Genomic DNA, 15,897 nt, shown 5'->3' on the forward strand with positions numbered 1-15,897 from the left:
TTTCCAAGATTCCATGCAGATGGGTGACAGAATGCTGGCAGGTCAGTGCTGGAGGAACAGGAAGGATTTCACTCACAAAGCCATCTGCAAAAGTAGCTGCTCTTCCCAACCACAATGCTCCAGCTGTTTCCATTATCAAATATAAAAATCAATCCTAACACAAACATTTATGAACTACTGATGTACAAAATGAAACCTGAAGCTGCAATCCTCAAATCTCACACAAATATGGATTTCCAGGATCAGGTCTGTGACACAGGGGTATCTACTGAAATATATATCCTTGATAAATATTTTATGAATAATCTATTTCAATATTGAAGCCTTAACCACAATTGGAATTACTGCTGGACAATGATGCTGCTGCCCACAAAGAGTACATACTCCCAAAGTGATAAATGAAGGATTTTCAAACAAATGAAAGGGGAGAGAACTGACAGAAATAAACAGCTAGGAAAAAACTGATGCAAACTGGTTGGCCACTAAGAGAAGATGATTGCCAGGTATTGATACAAGAAACTCATTTCTCAGAGTAGGGGTGAGACCTCTCCAGCCACATCTGGAGAGACAATTTGGATTCCCTGTGTGACCCTGGCTGAGCACCTTAGAGCCTGTCCCATAAAAGGGCAAAGAAAGATGTTTTCCCTGTGTAATAAAATGCTGAATTCTTCTTCCCTGAGGACCCCTGTAACAGGTCAAAGCAGCTCTACAAGTTCTGCATTTCAACTGTTGTATGCACAACCAAACAGCTTCCCCTACTTCCAGCTGAAGACCATAGTTCTAAAATTAAATGTACTTCCAGAAAGGGACTGACGGAAAAAGAATAAAAATTTTAGAATCCACTTCAAGAAAGAATTTACTTTTAAAATTGTAGAGAATAACTTACTTTTTCTTTCTATAATTAAAAATGTCTGCAGCACAACAGAAAGACACCTGCTCTGCAGCATTCCAAGCAAGCTGGAATTTACAATACACACATTTGGACATTTTGGAGTCTGTGTTTCAGAAATCTCCAACAGGGAATAGCAACAGAAAAGGCAAGAAAGAAATGCATAAATTTTCATCACTTTTTGCAACTAACTCAGGATTTAACACAATGTCTCCACAGCAGAGCTTACAGGCAGGAATCTTCTGATCTCACTAAGCTTTATGTTCATAATTTCCTGTTTAACTGGAAATGGGCTTTACTCTGGACTGAGAGGCAGCTGGGACAAGTGAAACCTCATTTCAACACTACTGATGAATGCAGTGCACTCAGATGAAGAGAAAATCTTTACATATCTTAATAAAACACTGTTTCATTCTTTGGTTCTACCATTCTAATCATGTTTTCCCATTCTAGAATGAAGTTTGTACTACTTACTGAAAAATTAATGTTAAGATACCATTAATTCAAAAGGTCATTTCAAGGTTACATTAATCAAAATTATCCAGAATATTAGTGACACTAATGATACTTCTAAAGAGTTTAGCATGTGAAGCCTGGCATGATACATATGAAGCTGACTGCAAAAGCAAAGCAGCATTTTCCAAACATTTTATGAAAAGCTGAATTTTGCTGTACCAAAAATGCTTTCAATCATTGAGTCAATACATCACACTCAAAATGTAGGTTTACTACATATCAAAGATATTCTCTTCCTTCACAATATGATGAGTATTTGGGGGAAACCACTCTTCTTTTTTGTGATTTCAAAATCTGTCTATATTGATGTGTTGCTGCAATATAATGCTGTGTTAAATATTGTGCAATGGCATTATTACTCAACATTTATCTATTACTAAGTAATATCTAGAGATCATTTATAGATTTGTGACAAATAATAAGAGAATTCTCCATCACTAACTGTTACAGTTACTGCAATAAAACCCATAAAATACATAAATGCACATAAAATACATCTTTTATCAGGTTACTATCTGCACATTAGGCATATGAGAACGAGATACTAAAAATTCACTAAAAAGTTAAGGGGGAGAAAATCATTGTGGATTGTTGAGGATTTCCCCCCCTCATGCCATGTCTTCTCTTCCCCCACAGCTTATCAAATGCTTGATTCTGTAATGCAGTCTTTCACAGTTAATGTCACTGTAGCTCTGATCATACGTGGCTGTACAATTATCTCTCCATATCTCACTCATCAGTGATGAACAGTGGTGACCTGCCTCAGCATCAGCCTGGCCAGCCAGGAATTCTCTAACAGATGTCCTCATTTCCTTCAGGATGCAAAACCAGACAGGTGAATGTCACTGAAAAGGACATTCTTACCTGAAAAGTCCTAACTCCTAAAAATTAATATAAAATCTGCAGTCATTTTCACATTAATTATTCCTTAGTGTACAAAACACCTAGCACCACAGTTTATTTGCTACAGTGCATTTAATATGTTACTCCCTCATTTCTTTTATTTATATGATTTTTATTTGTTTAGCAATTATGCTCTTTTGTCATTTATGGATGAGTAGATATAAGACAATTATCCACACATGATAAAAGAGTGTTCTCTTATTACAATATATCATTGCTAGAGTGATATATTTGTAATCAATAATATATTTTAAGTGCTTTTCACTTAAAGCAACCTCTCCAAACTACTCAGCAGGCAACTCAAGCACGCTGCTGTTATGGCCCTGCAGTGCCTTTTCCAGTGCCAGTGTCTGTGCAGCTGTGGCATCTGTGACACTCTCAGCCCTACCTCTACCCTGATGGCAGCTTATCCTGGGGTGAGCTCCCCATCACCATGGCTGGTGCTGGTCAGAAGATGCAGCAGCAGCAATGTTGTGGCCCTGCTTGTGATCACCTTGGCAGCCTTTTCCAGCCTCAGTGCTCCTGGAGCTGCTGGTTCTTGGACTCTCCCAAACCTAACCCTGAGCCTAATCCTCATCCAAACCAATTTTATGGGTTTTCCAGATCAGAAAGATGTAGGAGCTGCAATGTGGGGCCCTGCCAGGATTGCCTGGCAAACCTTTTCCAGCCCCACTGTTCTGGAGCTGTCAGCTCTTGGACTCTCCCAACCCAAACCCAACCCTAACCCATCACCATGGCTGGTCCAGACCAGGAAGATGCAGCAGCAGCAATGCTGTGGCCCTGCCATGATCTCCCTGGCAGGCTTTTTTCAGCACAGTGGAGCTGTAAGCTCTTGGACTCTCCCAATCCTAACCCTAACCTAACATAAATTCTGACGTAGTCTTGATTCAGAAAATAAGAAAGAGTAAAAATAATCAAGATACAGAACACCATCTTCCAGCACAGCCTCTCAGAAATAAGAGAACTCATGGAGCATCTTGGGAAGACTCTCTCAAGAATGCCTGCCAGCTACTCCTGATCTAGCTGGCAGCAAGCACATCTAATGTAGTGAGGTTGTAGATTAAATAGGACAAAAACACAGGGACACTTCCAGTGTTCTAAAGTAATTTTTGCTTTAATGTCTTATTTTTTAAGTTCCCTAAGGAATATATTGCTGTAAATAGGTATCATTAATCTGTTTCCAGTATAGAAATAATATCCAGACAGCACCTAAGCAAAAGGAACAGGTGTCTACAATCAAGTTACACCTACACCGTTCTCAACAACTGCTGTATATTCTGTATTGTGGCCAGACTGCAACTTGGAAATGGAAAAGCTGTGAAACTACTGATCAATACAAATCCAAGCTGAATCCCCTCATCAATCAGAGCATAAACACCCACAAAATGAGCTCTGTGATTTGACACAAGACAGGTAACTTATTAAGTGTATTATCAGTAAACAAATGAAGCTATCTCTGGATTTCAGCCAACTTCTCTCAGGAAGCCACACTAGAATTTCCACAGTCAATTAGTGCAAAGTGGGTTTATTACCACACTTTTGTTTGCAGAACTGAACATCTGCTATTAGCAATAAATATAAATAATCAAGGACGGTATTGGAAACACCAGGCTGATTTCGAGAGATTTGTTCCATTTCAGAAAGGAAAATGATCCCATGAATCAACAAATGTTACTTTTAAAAAGCCACAGCATACTTGGTGGTACAGAAAGATGTGAAAAGCAACAAAGAGAGTTTACAAGCAGCAGCTTGTTGCATTTCTGTGTCTGTGGGAGTGATGAGCCCCGTGGGCAGCACAGGGATAGGTGGAAGCATCAAGAGGGTTTTACCAAGCCTTGGATAAAGGGTCACTCTTCCTGTTTATGGAATAGTTTTAACACCAAGGAAGGACAGCTATGAAACCAAAGCAGTCTTACCTGATAGATATCCGAGAGGCTGCTGCTCCCAGAGTCACTGGCAATGCTGCAGCCCGACTGGCTGGAGGGGACGTGCGGCACCTGGGGATGGGGATTGTCCGTCAGGTGCATCTTGGTAAGGTCAGCTGGAAGCTGAATTTGGGGAAAGGCAGGAAAAAGAAAGGAAAACAAGATGTGTAAGTCTGATTTGAAGACAAAGCTTTTCATAAAGCTTTGGTTAGGTATTTAAATTTGTATTTGAATTGCTGAGTTATTGAATCAAAATCAAACAGAATTTGAACCTGTAACTTGACATACATTTTGAGAAAAAGCTAGTTTAGACTAAGCTGACCCAATCACACTTCCCTTTTCATAAAACTGATGGAAAACAATGCACCCTTCTATAAAAAAAGGTCCTGGATAGTTACAGCTAAGTGACACACCCCAAGAGGACAAATATATGATGCTGGCCAAACAGCACACAGTATTTAACCTTAGCTGACATTGCAATCCATTATGAAGAAGCAGGATTCTTCCTTATAAGTTCAATTTATGAACCTTAGTTCAGGAATAACCTTTAGAAAATATCAATGTAGAAAAAAAAGTAATGTAATCTAAATAAAACATTTGGTCTGTAAAGGGCTTTAAATTTTCTTTAAAGAAATGAGTACACAGAAAGAATATTATGCATTTTAGCTACAGCTATGTACAACAGCACCCCTATTTTATAAATCTATCTGTAAATGAACACACACGCAGATATCTAAATTTGAGTGCATAACTCAAGTTCACAAACTTATTCTTTCTACTAAAAAAACCAGCAGTAGCTTTTAAAGACTCAGAACTGCATGGGATGCTGTCAAATAAACAGTCCTTTAATTCAGCTGCTTGTTTATTTTTTGTCACATATATTTATTTTAAAAGATTAAATTATTAAAATTTAGTATTTAATTTTTTTAATTATACTCAACTATATGAAAAGCACATTGTATCAAGGAATCATAGATTCTTTATGTGCTTTTATAATTTTTAAATTATATAAGTTAAATACTATTTCTTTAAAAAAAAAAGTTCTGATGCAGAAGGAGTCCAAAACTACTCCAACGGCATCAACTGATGTCATAAAAATTCAAAGATTTCTTCTATTAAACAAAAAAAAATTCACACAATCGTGTCAGCTACTAGATACTCAGTCCTACAAATTAAAGTACAGTACTGGAAAATACTCCTAGGCTGGTATCAACTTTATAAATACTGACCAAACTTAAGAGAAGTGGTTTTGATTTACCATCACAATTGCATGTCCATTATCTGAAGAACACACAAGAGAAGTACTTCACCAAACACCATTTCACATATTTTCTGAAAACACAGATGGCACCAAGAGGTCTTGGAAACCTTCCCCACATCCAGGGAAAAAATTGTTGAGACCTTCTGACAAATGCAACATAATTTCACTATTAAAACTGTGATAAGGAACATGAGGGATCTTGCATCCCTTGCAACTCCCAATGACATTCTCATTGGCAATCACTACTCAAATACAGCAATCCATGTGGGCTATGAAAGAAAACATTACTCTTCCTCACTATCCTAATTTTTACCTTAGTCTAGACTTGCTTTTTCCTAACAAAAGAAAGTACAAAATACCCAACCTGTAAATTCATATCTATGTTCAGATGAAAAGGAGAAATTCTGAAAAGCAAAAAGTTGCTAAAATCCCACAAAAAGTCCATTCAAGCAAGGGGGAAGAAAGGAGTTTGGCAGAATGAGGGTTAGGGAACTTAAGTTGCAGTGGGCTCGATCTAAACACAAAGGGAACACAACACTTTAAAGCCTATGTTTAGCCACCAGAAAAAGTTTCACAGGCTGAAAATACCTATTTTCAGGATCTGAGAACAACAAGAAGGTCAAAGCACTCAGATGACAAAATTCAATCCAGTGGCCAGCAGCACTGGGGAAGAGCTGACGTACATGGAAGAGCTGTGAGCACATGGGGAAGAGCTGATGTAACATCCAGGAGTTTTAGGAAATTACAGAACAAATCACCCCACACAGATTCACTGGCTTTAGCTTAAAGCCCACAGGTTTGCTGCAAACTCTTCAGGTTGTCCCCACCTTTATAACCTTCCTATTCCAACAAACAGCTCCAACTTCAGCTTCAATCCTTTTGTCCATGATCAAATCCAATGCTGACTGTGGTAACACAGACATAAGGAAATCTAATTTAAGCTCCCTTCTATCCAGATTCTCAAACCTTCAAAACAGCTCCAGTAAAAGAGTGATCAGGAGGAAGATTAGACCCAATTCTGCAGGATTTCCCAGGAGAACAATGGCAGGTGCTGCTCTTTACCAACAACCAATGCTGTTAAATCCTATTCTGGCTCAAAGACACCCCAGCACTCACACATATGCACTGCCATGTACAGTTTGTCTTCTCTGGTTTACTTGAGATTTTAAGATTCTTGTGATGAACACTGTCTTCCACACCTATGGGGTTCCACCTGGTCTAGTGGAAGGTGTTCCTGCCCATGGCAGGGGCTTGGGACAAGATGAGCTTTTAGGTCTCTCCCAACACAAACCATTCTGTGATTCTATAATTCTAAGTGCTGTTGGAACAAGACATGGCTCTCAAAATAAATAGGTTGTGCATATATTTTGTGTGTCATTTTCACAAAAACCCACTGATGATCAAAGCACTGCCAGCCTTCCCAAAGGAGTATTCCTAAACAACCAATTAATCAAAACTGCTCTTCACTCCCCCTGCCAGCTCTCCACTTCCATCACCTATAAAGCACATGGGTATGTATGTATGATGCAAAGTCCTGCTGGACTTTGCAATATATTCTTGCAAAAGACATTTAATGCAAGTTAGATGCAAGGAAACATCCCAATATCTCTTTAAATTTGAGAGAGAGATAAGGTTTATTTGAGACAAGTGACCTTTAAAGTACTGCTTGCCACTCGACTTGATCTCCCAAAATAAATCACAGCTTCTGCCTTTTGTACGGCATTTTTATTACCCAAAGTGATTGTTCTTTCTTGCAGAGCTCACCAGGCAGCAGGATACAGAGAGGATGTTTCTGTACCTACATGACAGCAGACACAGGAAGCTCTTGCTGCTTGTGGCTGGGAAGTTGCTGCAAGTGACATAAAATTGTCTTAAATATTGGTGGCTGTGACTTTTTTTCTGAAACTTAGAAATTCTTGTTACAAGAGCATCAGTATCCTGAAAAATCCTGTGTTGGGAAACAAGGTCCACACAGCAATGTCCAACTATACCCATATCAGATGCTTTTGGATGCAGATGTTTAGATTTGCACTATCTTCTGGCTAATTGTGTGCCCCAGCACCCCCAGACAGGAAAACCACAAACAGTATGATAAACACTCCAGACTACTTAGTTGCTACTTTAAAACACAACAATTTCATTTTTTCACAAGAAGGGATAATCTGGAATTGTAATATGAGTGCATCTGACATGCTGGCACAGCCTGTCCCTGCATCAGTGCCAGCACATCCTTGTGACTGACCTTTCCCAACAAAGGGATATTTAGGAACAAACCCCCCGTTGAAATGCCACACTGCAATTCAGAACTGTACCAGAAAGAAAGTTAGGAAAATAGAAGTTATCATCAGCACAGCCACCTTCACTCTGCACCCCCTCTGAGTCAGGAAAACACAGTTGGTGATTGCACCAAAAAATCCTGGATCAACTAGGAATTTTTAAAGCAAACTGCAAGAGGAAAAAGGAGAGAAAAAAAGACTAAATCCTTCAGAAGTTCATCCTAATGGTAGCATCAGCCTGCCATGCCGCACAAACCCAGAAGCACCAGCAGCCTGGACTTGTTTTTGTTAAAGGAATTTGAAGATTTGGAAGATGGTCCACAGGCTGATCCCATCTCATCTGTCAGGACACAGCCACAGGCAGTCACCTCAGCCAGGTACGGGAGGAGGTGGTGGGAGAGCACATGGGAGTGTAAAAGCCAGCACTCAGTAACATTTAATAAAAAATAAGATGCACAAAATACTAAACTCTCCCCATAGCAGACTTGGAAACCTGAGGTGGAGACTCCAAAGGTCCACCAGGAATTTTGGCTTTTTCCATCAATTTCTTGGATGCAGCCACCTAGCACCAATGCAAGGGGATGCAGCACTCCTGCTGCCAAACCAGAGAAACACCAAAACGCTCTGCAAGCCCCAAACCTGTCCCTTCTCCTATTACATAATACAAAGTTTACTTAAAAAGAGTATTATATTTTATTATTTTTGGTTTTTTTTTAAAGAGACATCAGGACATCTTGATTTTATACAGAATTACTGACTCTCTAAAAGTACTTTGGTAACAAGAGCAGAATAATGATGTGATGGTTTCTCCCTGAGACAGCTGAGGTTTCCCACTGTTCTCCAGCAAGGACAGCATAAAGTTTAACAAAGGTGAGTACAAGGTTGTGTATCCACACCAAGTCTCGTGTCTGTAATTTTGAAATTAATTGGAGTGTATGCTCTGATCCATGGCACAACTCACAGGCCAGCAGACAAGGACAGTGCGTCTGCAGTGACATTTACTTCCCACGTAAACACCATTTACTCTCAGCAGTGAAGTCACACAGAATACAAGGGAATTAAATTAAAACCTAATTTTGCTATAACAGACTTTGAAGATTGCACATGCTCTGTCCAACAGAGCAAATGACGTGACCTTTGACGAGATGGCCGCCCATCAACTTGTCTGAAAAGGACACAAAGTGATGGTCAGCCTGAGGACAACCTCCCTTCATGTTCTCCCTACAGAGGGTTTGCTAAAAAAGGCTATAGAAAGCCACTGCAGTGTTTAAACTGAGAGAAAAGGCAACCACAGAATTCAGACGTTAAGTTTTGTCACAGACTGGCCAAACTGAGACATTTTACTTTTCTAATTCCCTTTTTTTTCATAGAAAGGAATCAGTAGAACCTCTTTTGGCAGAGACCATGCTCTTCATCCTTTATTTCCATAGCAATTTACTTTAGGATTTGCTGGTCTGTCTGCCCTAAGGAAAAGCCATCTCTGTGCCTTTGTGCTACAAGTTTTGAAAATAAATATCAGTGTTTACTGTTACACCTTGGATAACCAAAAAACACATGCTGAAAATGCATAGGCAATATGAATTTGCAAAATAGTCTTCACAGAGGGACACAAGACCAGTGAATTATCTTATCCTGTGTGTAAGAGTTTCACCACTGTGTTTTAACCTGCAGTAAATTGTATGTTTATCTAACACATTCAAAAAGATCCCACAATAAGGACACTGGCCAAAGGACTCATCATGAGGATAAAAACAAATAAAGGAAGCACAACCCACTGCACTCTTTTGGCCCATTCCAAATTCAAATTAATGGAAAGAAAAAGGGCAATAAAAAATCAAAAGGTTTGCCCCTTTCTTTAATACTCCTTGGTAGCAAAGTTTTTTATCAGTTTTTCTAGGAGCCCATATGGATGTTTACAACCAATCGATGCAGTCTGGACACAGCAGAAGCATCAGCCTCTGAGAGAACAGTCTGTCCTTTTCCAGGCTGTATAAGCAAATTTTCTGTCCTTGGTTTTACAGACTGTCAGTAACCTTCTACCTTATTTGCTTTTCTGAAGTTCCCTGAAATGCTGCCAGCAAGACTAATACTCAGAAACAACACAGGAGTTATTTTCCATAAAACACCCGAGGACGAGTGCAGCGCAGCCCTGGGGTGTCAGGGCACACACACAGCTGCTGGGCCACTGAAAAACCCCCAAATCAGCCACCTCACTGTGAAAACCAGCTCTACAAGACAAACAGTCCCAATTTTAAGGCACATTTTTTGAGCATTTTGTTTATTGAGGTTTTCCATTAAGAGGTTTTCACTGTTGTAAGCTGGAACCTATTAACACACGCCCAGAGCATTAACTGTGATGACACTGGGTAACCTCTGAGCCTTAGGAACACTCCTGCTCAGCCTCCACCATACCCAAGGTTTAAGGTTAGCAATTTTCCTTTCTCAGATGACAAAGAAAGCCTGGACTGTCACAAGAAGCCAGTTAAAAAAAAAAGACCAAATATGTTTGTCTTAACTCTTAAAAATTAAACCAAATAGCCAAACTAAAAAGACCACATAATCAAAGAGCTGAACAGGACCCCAATCCACTGAAACAGGAATTCTCCAGCTCTCACCTCTCCCCTTTCAGTGACCATGTCCTTCCAGTCCCTTCAAACACCATTTTCTCTGATACCCTTGATTCAACATCTTTCATACCTTTAATATTGAATTAAACTATTTGCTGAATTAGTTCTTCAGCAAATTCTACATTCCACCATCTTATTGACAAGTTGCTTTGATGGTCTCAATATGTGTTTGTTCATTTACACAAGATAACTAATTTATTTAATTCATTCTACATTTCCTTTCTATAACCTACTGAAAAAGGAGCAGCACAGCTCACTCGTCTCACTGCAGTCTCTCACCTGCAATCCTTTCTACATCCCACTTTCTGCTCTCCTCCATCCCATTCATTCCATCTAAGAAATGAAAAAGGAACAAACCTCCTGGATGTTTTTTTCTTGGCATCACTAAATTATTTTAATCATCTCATATATCCTGCCAGTAAATCAACAAGAAACCACTAAAACCCACGGCTTCTCTGAAGTTGTTCTGTAGAATTTTCAGTAATTTTTTTCACAAGGATTTGTATAAATTAACTTGGCTTTATATTAACCTTTTACATACAAGCCACAATTCTCCTCCAGTTCAAAATCTACTTAGAGCTGTGTTAATGGGAGAGGAGAAAGTTGCTTCTCTGAGATACAAAGAGAGGCCACTTAGGTGTCCACAGAGAGAATAAGATGAGCCCAGCTGAATTACCCATGCTGACATCAGTCCACAGACTTAATGCAAACAAAACCATTTCCTCCTTAAAGACCACAGATGGCTCACCAGTGGCACAAAACCAGATTTCTTCAGCTTTTAAAAAGCACCAATGATGTCTGGGGGGTGAGGTTTTTGTTTTTAAAGCCAAGTGGTGGCTCAAGCTTTTTACCCAACAGGTCCAGATAAAATCCTGTGCCCTTCAATAACATAATGCAAAAAACCTCAGTACCTATCCAACTACACAAACTTCATGACAATATTTATTACAATGTTTTAATTCACTATCTACAGTATCTACTGGTTTTATCTATACTACACACATGAATCTCAAAGAAATAAGGACCAAGTTGACATCATTCATGGCAGCCTTGCAGTGCCTCCAAAACTATTCCTGAAGCCTTCCTAAAATATCTCCAGGCTTACAAGAAGGTAGAAAAACACACATAACACATAAAAACCATCTGGAAGAATTAATAATCCCTAGAGGCTGTTTATTGCCTCTGGTAGCCAAGAGTATTTTGGTCTTTGTGGCTCCTATAGCACATAGAAATTAAAATTCTCTGAAGTATTACATTTCCTTAGTTACAATAAGGTGATATGAGGACAGAATTTCAAACTATATTCTGGTGTTGCCTTAAACCACACATGTAATGCAATTTTAATTTGGTTTTCATATGTCTAAATTATAGATTACTACTATGCCTTAACTCACGATAATGCCAAGTGTCTGACACGCGAACATCTCAGCTTTGGAGAAGAAGTGGGTCTGAAAATTCACCCACAAAAAACTGTACCAGTATTGATGGGAAATCCATTATAAAGGGAATATCCTGCAAGTAAACATAACTGATGGTTGCAAAAAATGAAGATCAACTCTTCTCTGGTCCATTCACAAAGTAACATATTTTTAAATGTCAAGACTTGTGGGTTTTGTTATTTTGAATATGGAACAGGAATGTTCAAAAATACTTCTTTTACTCCAAATTTTACTCTTTGTTCTCACCACTGAAAATTAATACAACAGTAAAAAGTGTCTTGTATAAATAATTACAGTAGGAAAAATGTGACAGGGACTAGTGATGCTCAGTTCTACAAGGAGCCCAGGAGCTCCAGCAGCCTGACATTTGGGAACTCTCATCCTCAGCCAGTACAGCAGGGCACATAAAATTCCACACCTACATCGACCTTCATCCATTAAATAATTTATCAGCTGCTAGCTGCACGGATTGGTAAAATCCAGCAGGGTGACAATCCCTCTTTACACATCCTCAGGCTGCCACAGCCCCATCACAGCGGTGACACGCAGGTGACAATCAGCTCTGGGATGCACCGAGCAGGCTCCAAGGACACGGGAGCACAGTGAGCACACTGACCCTGCCAGCACCACCTCTGAGCCAGGAGCTGGGTAAGGAGGCCCTTGGATATTGTACATGCAAAAAAACCAAAGGAGCACCAGTCTTCCATTGGTGCTTCCATGTTTTCTTTCTGTATTCAGCAAGAAATGCATTCATGGAAGCAAGAGGAGCAAAAGAGGGTGGTGCTGACCTAGACTGTAGCTGTAAGGAGAATTCTAACAAAGGAGGTTTAAAACAAAGTCTAAGAGGAAATAAATGAACAGATAGGTTTTAATTTGTATATTAAGATCTAATTTCCCACAGAAACAATACTTCAGGAAAAGGCTTTTTCTGTTGAAAAGTAGCACAATGTATACTTGCACTTAACTTTAACATATTATACACCAGAGTATAAGAAAATCCAAGTCTTCTGGAATAAATGGCCACATAGCTCATACTAAACCATTTTTATCTTAAATGCATTTTTTTGCCTGATACTTTAGGAAGTTTTACAAAAAGTATCCTGCAAGTGGTTACAGAAAACAGATTTAACACTTGTATCAAAGTTATCATTGGTCAGTCCAAGTCCTCAATCTCCAAGTGCCCAGGGATCACAGGACTGAGGAACCAAGAGGCTGTGCCCCCACAAAAAACATGGAGAATCAAAGAAATCCTTCTGAGCAGTGGGTGAAGGGCAAAAGGATCAGAAATTACAGGGTAGGAGAGACCATGAACACTCTGAGGGGCTGGCTGAAACTCCAAACATTCCAAAGAGGGCTAAACCATGCAATGCCAAGCTCCCGGGAGGGAAGGGAACCACGAGGAGCAGGAGAGGAGCTCAGAGAGCAACCACAGCAAGGGATGAGAGCTCTGTGATGCTGAAAGCTGGGCTGGAGCTACAGACACAGACACAGAGAATGGTGGGAAAGGCAGGACCAAGGGGAAGAGAAAGACCTTATCAAAACTGACTGAAAAAAATTGAACAAAGGATCAGTTACTCTATTTGCTCTGGAAGCATTTAAAATTCATACTACTGGGGCTACTTTCCATGTAAGCACGTCAGCAAAGATAAGGGTGACATCGAATCAAATCAAGGACACGCTATCAAAGCTCTGGTTTTCTTCTGAGGAACTGAAATGAAATCTTTAATTGCATGAAGGTTCCAACTCAAGATCCTGGAGATCAAACTGATGCCCTATGGAATCAGAAGATGAGATTACACTCATTTTAGTTATGAATAACCAAAAGTTGTATCACATCCCTCTGAGAGGACACCAGAAATAGGAATGGAACTGAAAAATTACTCCAAGTCTTCTGCTCTAACCCAAACACAAATTTTTACAGAGCAAATGTATCATTATCATGCTCCACATTATTAGATTTATATCTAAACAGCAGAAAGAGAAGAGCACAGAAGCCCAGAGAAAATAAATTACCATCTACTGCCATAAGATAAGTTTCACATGCACCTGGGATCTTGAATTAAACTATTTTGCTTCAGGAAAAAAAAAATTTAAACGCTTAAAAGTTAATTCAAAAACTCTTATTTTCTATAAAAAGTACATTATCTGAAAGAGCATCCATTTTAAATAGCCTCTATAGAAACATTATCCAATCACTCCATACCCACCCCATCAGACCCTCATGCTTCACACAGTAACTGTGGGTACATCCCAGGCTTGGAAAATTCTTAAAATGTGCATAAAATTTCTATTACAGAAGAACCCTCTACATCTAAATTGTTACATTTAGAGCTCTCCTTCATAATGACTTCATAGCACAATTACAGTTAGGAGTCCAATACCACAAAGTGCATCACAGACAACTGAACAGAGAAAGTTATGATCAGAATTACAAAGACAACCAAAATCTTGCTGAGATTGTGAATTATTTGTGAATTATTACTTGTGAATTATTTTCCTCTTTAAAATACTGCACTGGCATCACAGGAGTTTTGTTTAATGTAAGCTGAATGTCTCTTGTCCTTGCCAACAGAACCAGCCTGTGGAGACAGATCTCCACCAACGTGATGCAAAGTCCTCCATCTTCCTCATCCTCTTGCAAAGCCACAGTGGCTCCACAGCTGGCACAGCTTTGATCACTGCTCACCACACTCCTCGCTGCTTATCATCCTGCCCACGTTTCCTTCCCAATGCCTGCATCTATTTATCCCATCTTCCCCAGTCTGTCAGTCCAGCAGGGGCAGGGTCCCCAGGGTAGAGACCATCCCTCACAAGGGCAGCTCTGCCCCACTGCTGGCTCCTCCAGATGCACACAGCCATCACCTCCTCCTCCAAGGAGAGGGTGATGGCTCTCAGACACGTTTCCAGTTCTCAGCAGCCCTCAGAAATACGCTGACCTCCACAGGAACCTGCCTGAAAGGGCACTGCAGATATGCATTCACTGTTTCCCCCCACTGTTCATCCTCCTTTTACAGCTCTGGATGCAGGGAAATGGAATGCATTGATTGCTTCACACAAGTCTGCTCTGCACCTTACTTTGGGAAACCAAAAGCCATGGGGTCTCTGGGGGATGAGAGCAGCACTAGCAGTGTGTGCTGTGGACACTGCTGTGGCACTGGAGAATGCCTTCAGGTGTCCACAGGGCTCCTAACCTGGCTCCTGCCCCTCCTCAGCCACTCCAATTAACCTCCCTAGGCTAAGGTTAACCTTCAGAAGTGTTCTACCCTCACAGAAGCCTACCTTTATGATTAGTCATAAGAAATATGACTTCATCTTGCTCTGATTCAATCCATGGATCATCACAGTGTCACATCCAGAACAGCTGTAATTACAACTGAGTCAACAGCCCATTTTCAGACTACTGTCCTGTACCAGTTTAAAAGCAGCTGATTAAAACAATTCTGGCACAGATCTACATAAATCTAAGTTCTAGTTTCAAAACACAAAATACTTGACATTTTCAAGTTAAACTTGAAGCTTACATATTTAACTTACATATTTAAAATTCTGACAGGACTTATTTTGCTGTATTATGTATTATTATAAAACACTTGTCATAGAAACAGATTTTTAGTACAAAGCTCAGCTAAAACCAAAATGGCACAAACTCAGATCTGATTCAGCACATCAGTTTGTTTAATCCTATGCACACTTCTCCTCAGAGTTACCAAACAACATGAACAGATCCTGTCAAAATTTTGGGGGGGGCTGTAGAAGTTTTAGATGGCTTAGGAGTTTTCTCAGAAAGGAATAAAAGTGCTTTACCTTTATGGCTTTAAAGGTAAAGAACTGTTACTATGGACTGCAATGCAAAATCAGTTAATGGGTTCTCATAAGCCATTAGAAGAAAAAAAAAAAAGAAAGAAAAAAACAAACTTTTCCCTTCCTAACATTTTATACCATCTCATTTATCAATAGTAACTGAGTGAATAAATGGCTTGGCTGGCAGAGCAGCAATCCACTGGATATTGTCCACAGAGCTGACACTGGGGTCAAAAAACTTTTATTTTTTGTGTTATTAT

At 39.7% G+C, this 15,897-nt stretch overlaps 1 protein-coding gene across 13 annotated transcripts in view; it reads right to left on the reverse strand.

The window, feature by feature from the left end:
- The window catches only part of RAPGEF6 (Rap guanine nucleotide exchange factor 6), a 125,984-nt gene that overhangs the window by 42,949 nt on the left and 67,138 nt on the right, over positions 1-15,897 (reverse strand). For all 13 annotated transcript variants that reach the window (XM_064724806.1, XM_064724802.1, XM_064724810.1 and 10 more), the window contains one exon: positions 4,225-4,356. In XM_064724806.1, the coding sequence (XP_064580876.1) occupies positions 4,225-4,356 (132 nt within the window). The remainder of the gene's footprint in view (positions 1-4,224; positions 4,357-15,897) is intronic.

This window comes from Zonotrichia leucophrys, chromosome 13 (genome assembly GCF_028769735.1).
Source record: "Zonotrichia leucophrys gambelii isolate GWCS_2022_RI chromosome 13, RI_Zleu_2.0, whole genome shotgun sequence".
Classification (NCBI taxonomy): domain Eukaryota; kingdom Metazoa; phylum Chordata; class Aves; order Passeriformes; family Passerellidae; genus Zonotrichia; species Zonotrichia leucophrys.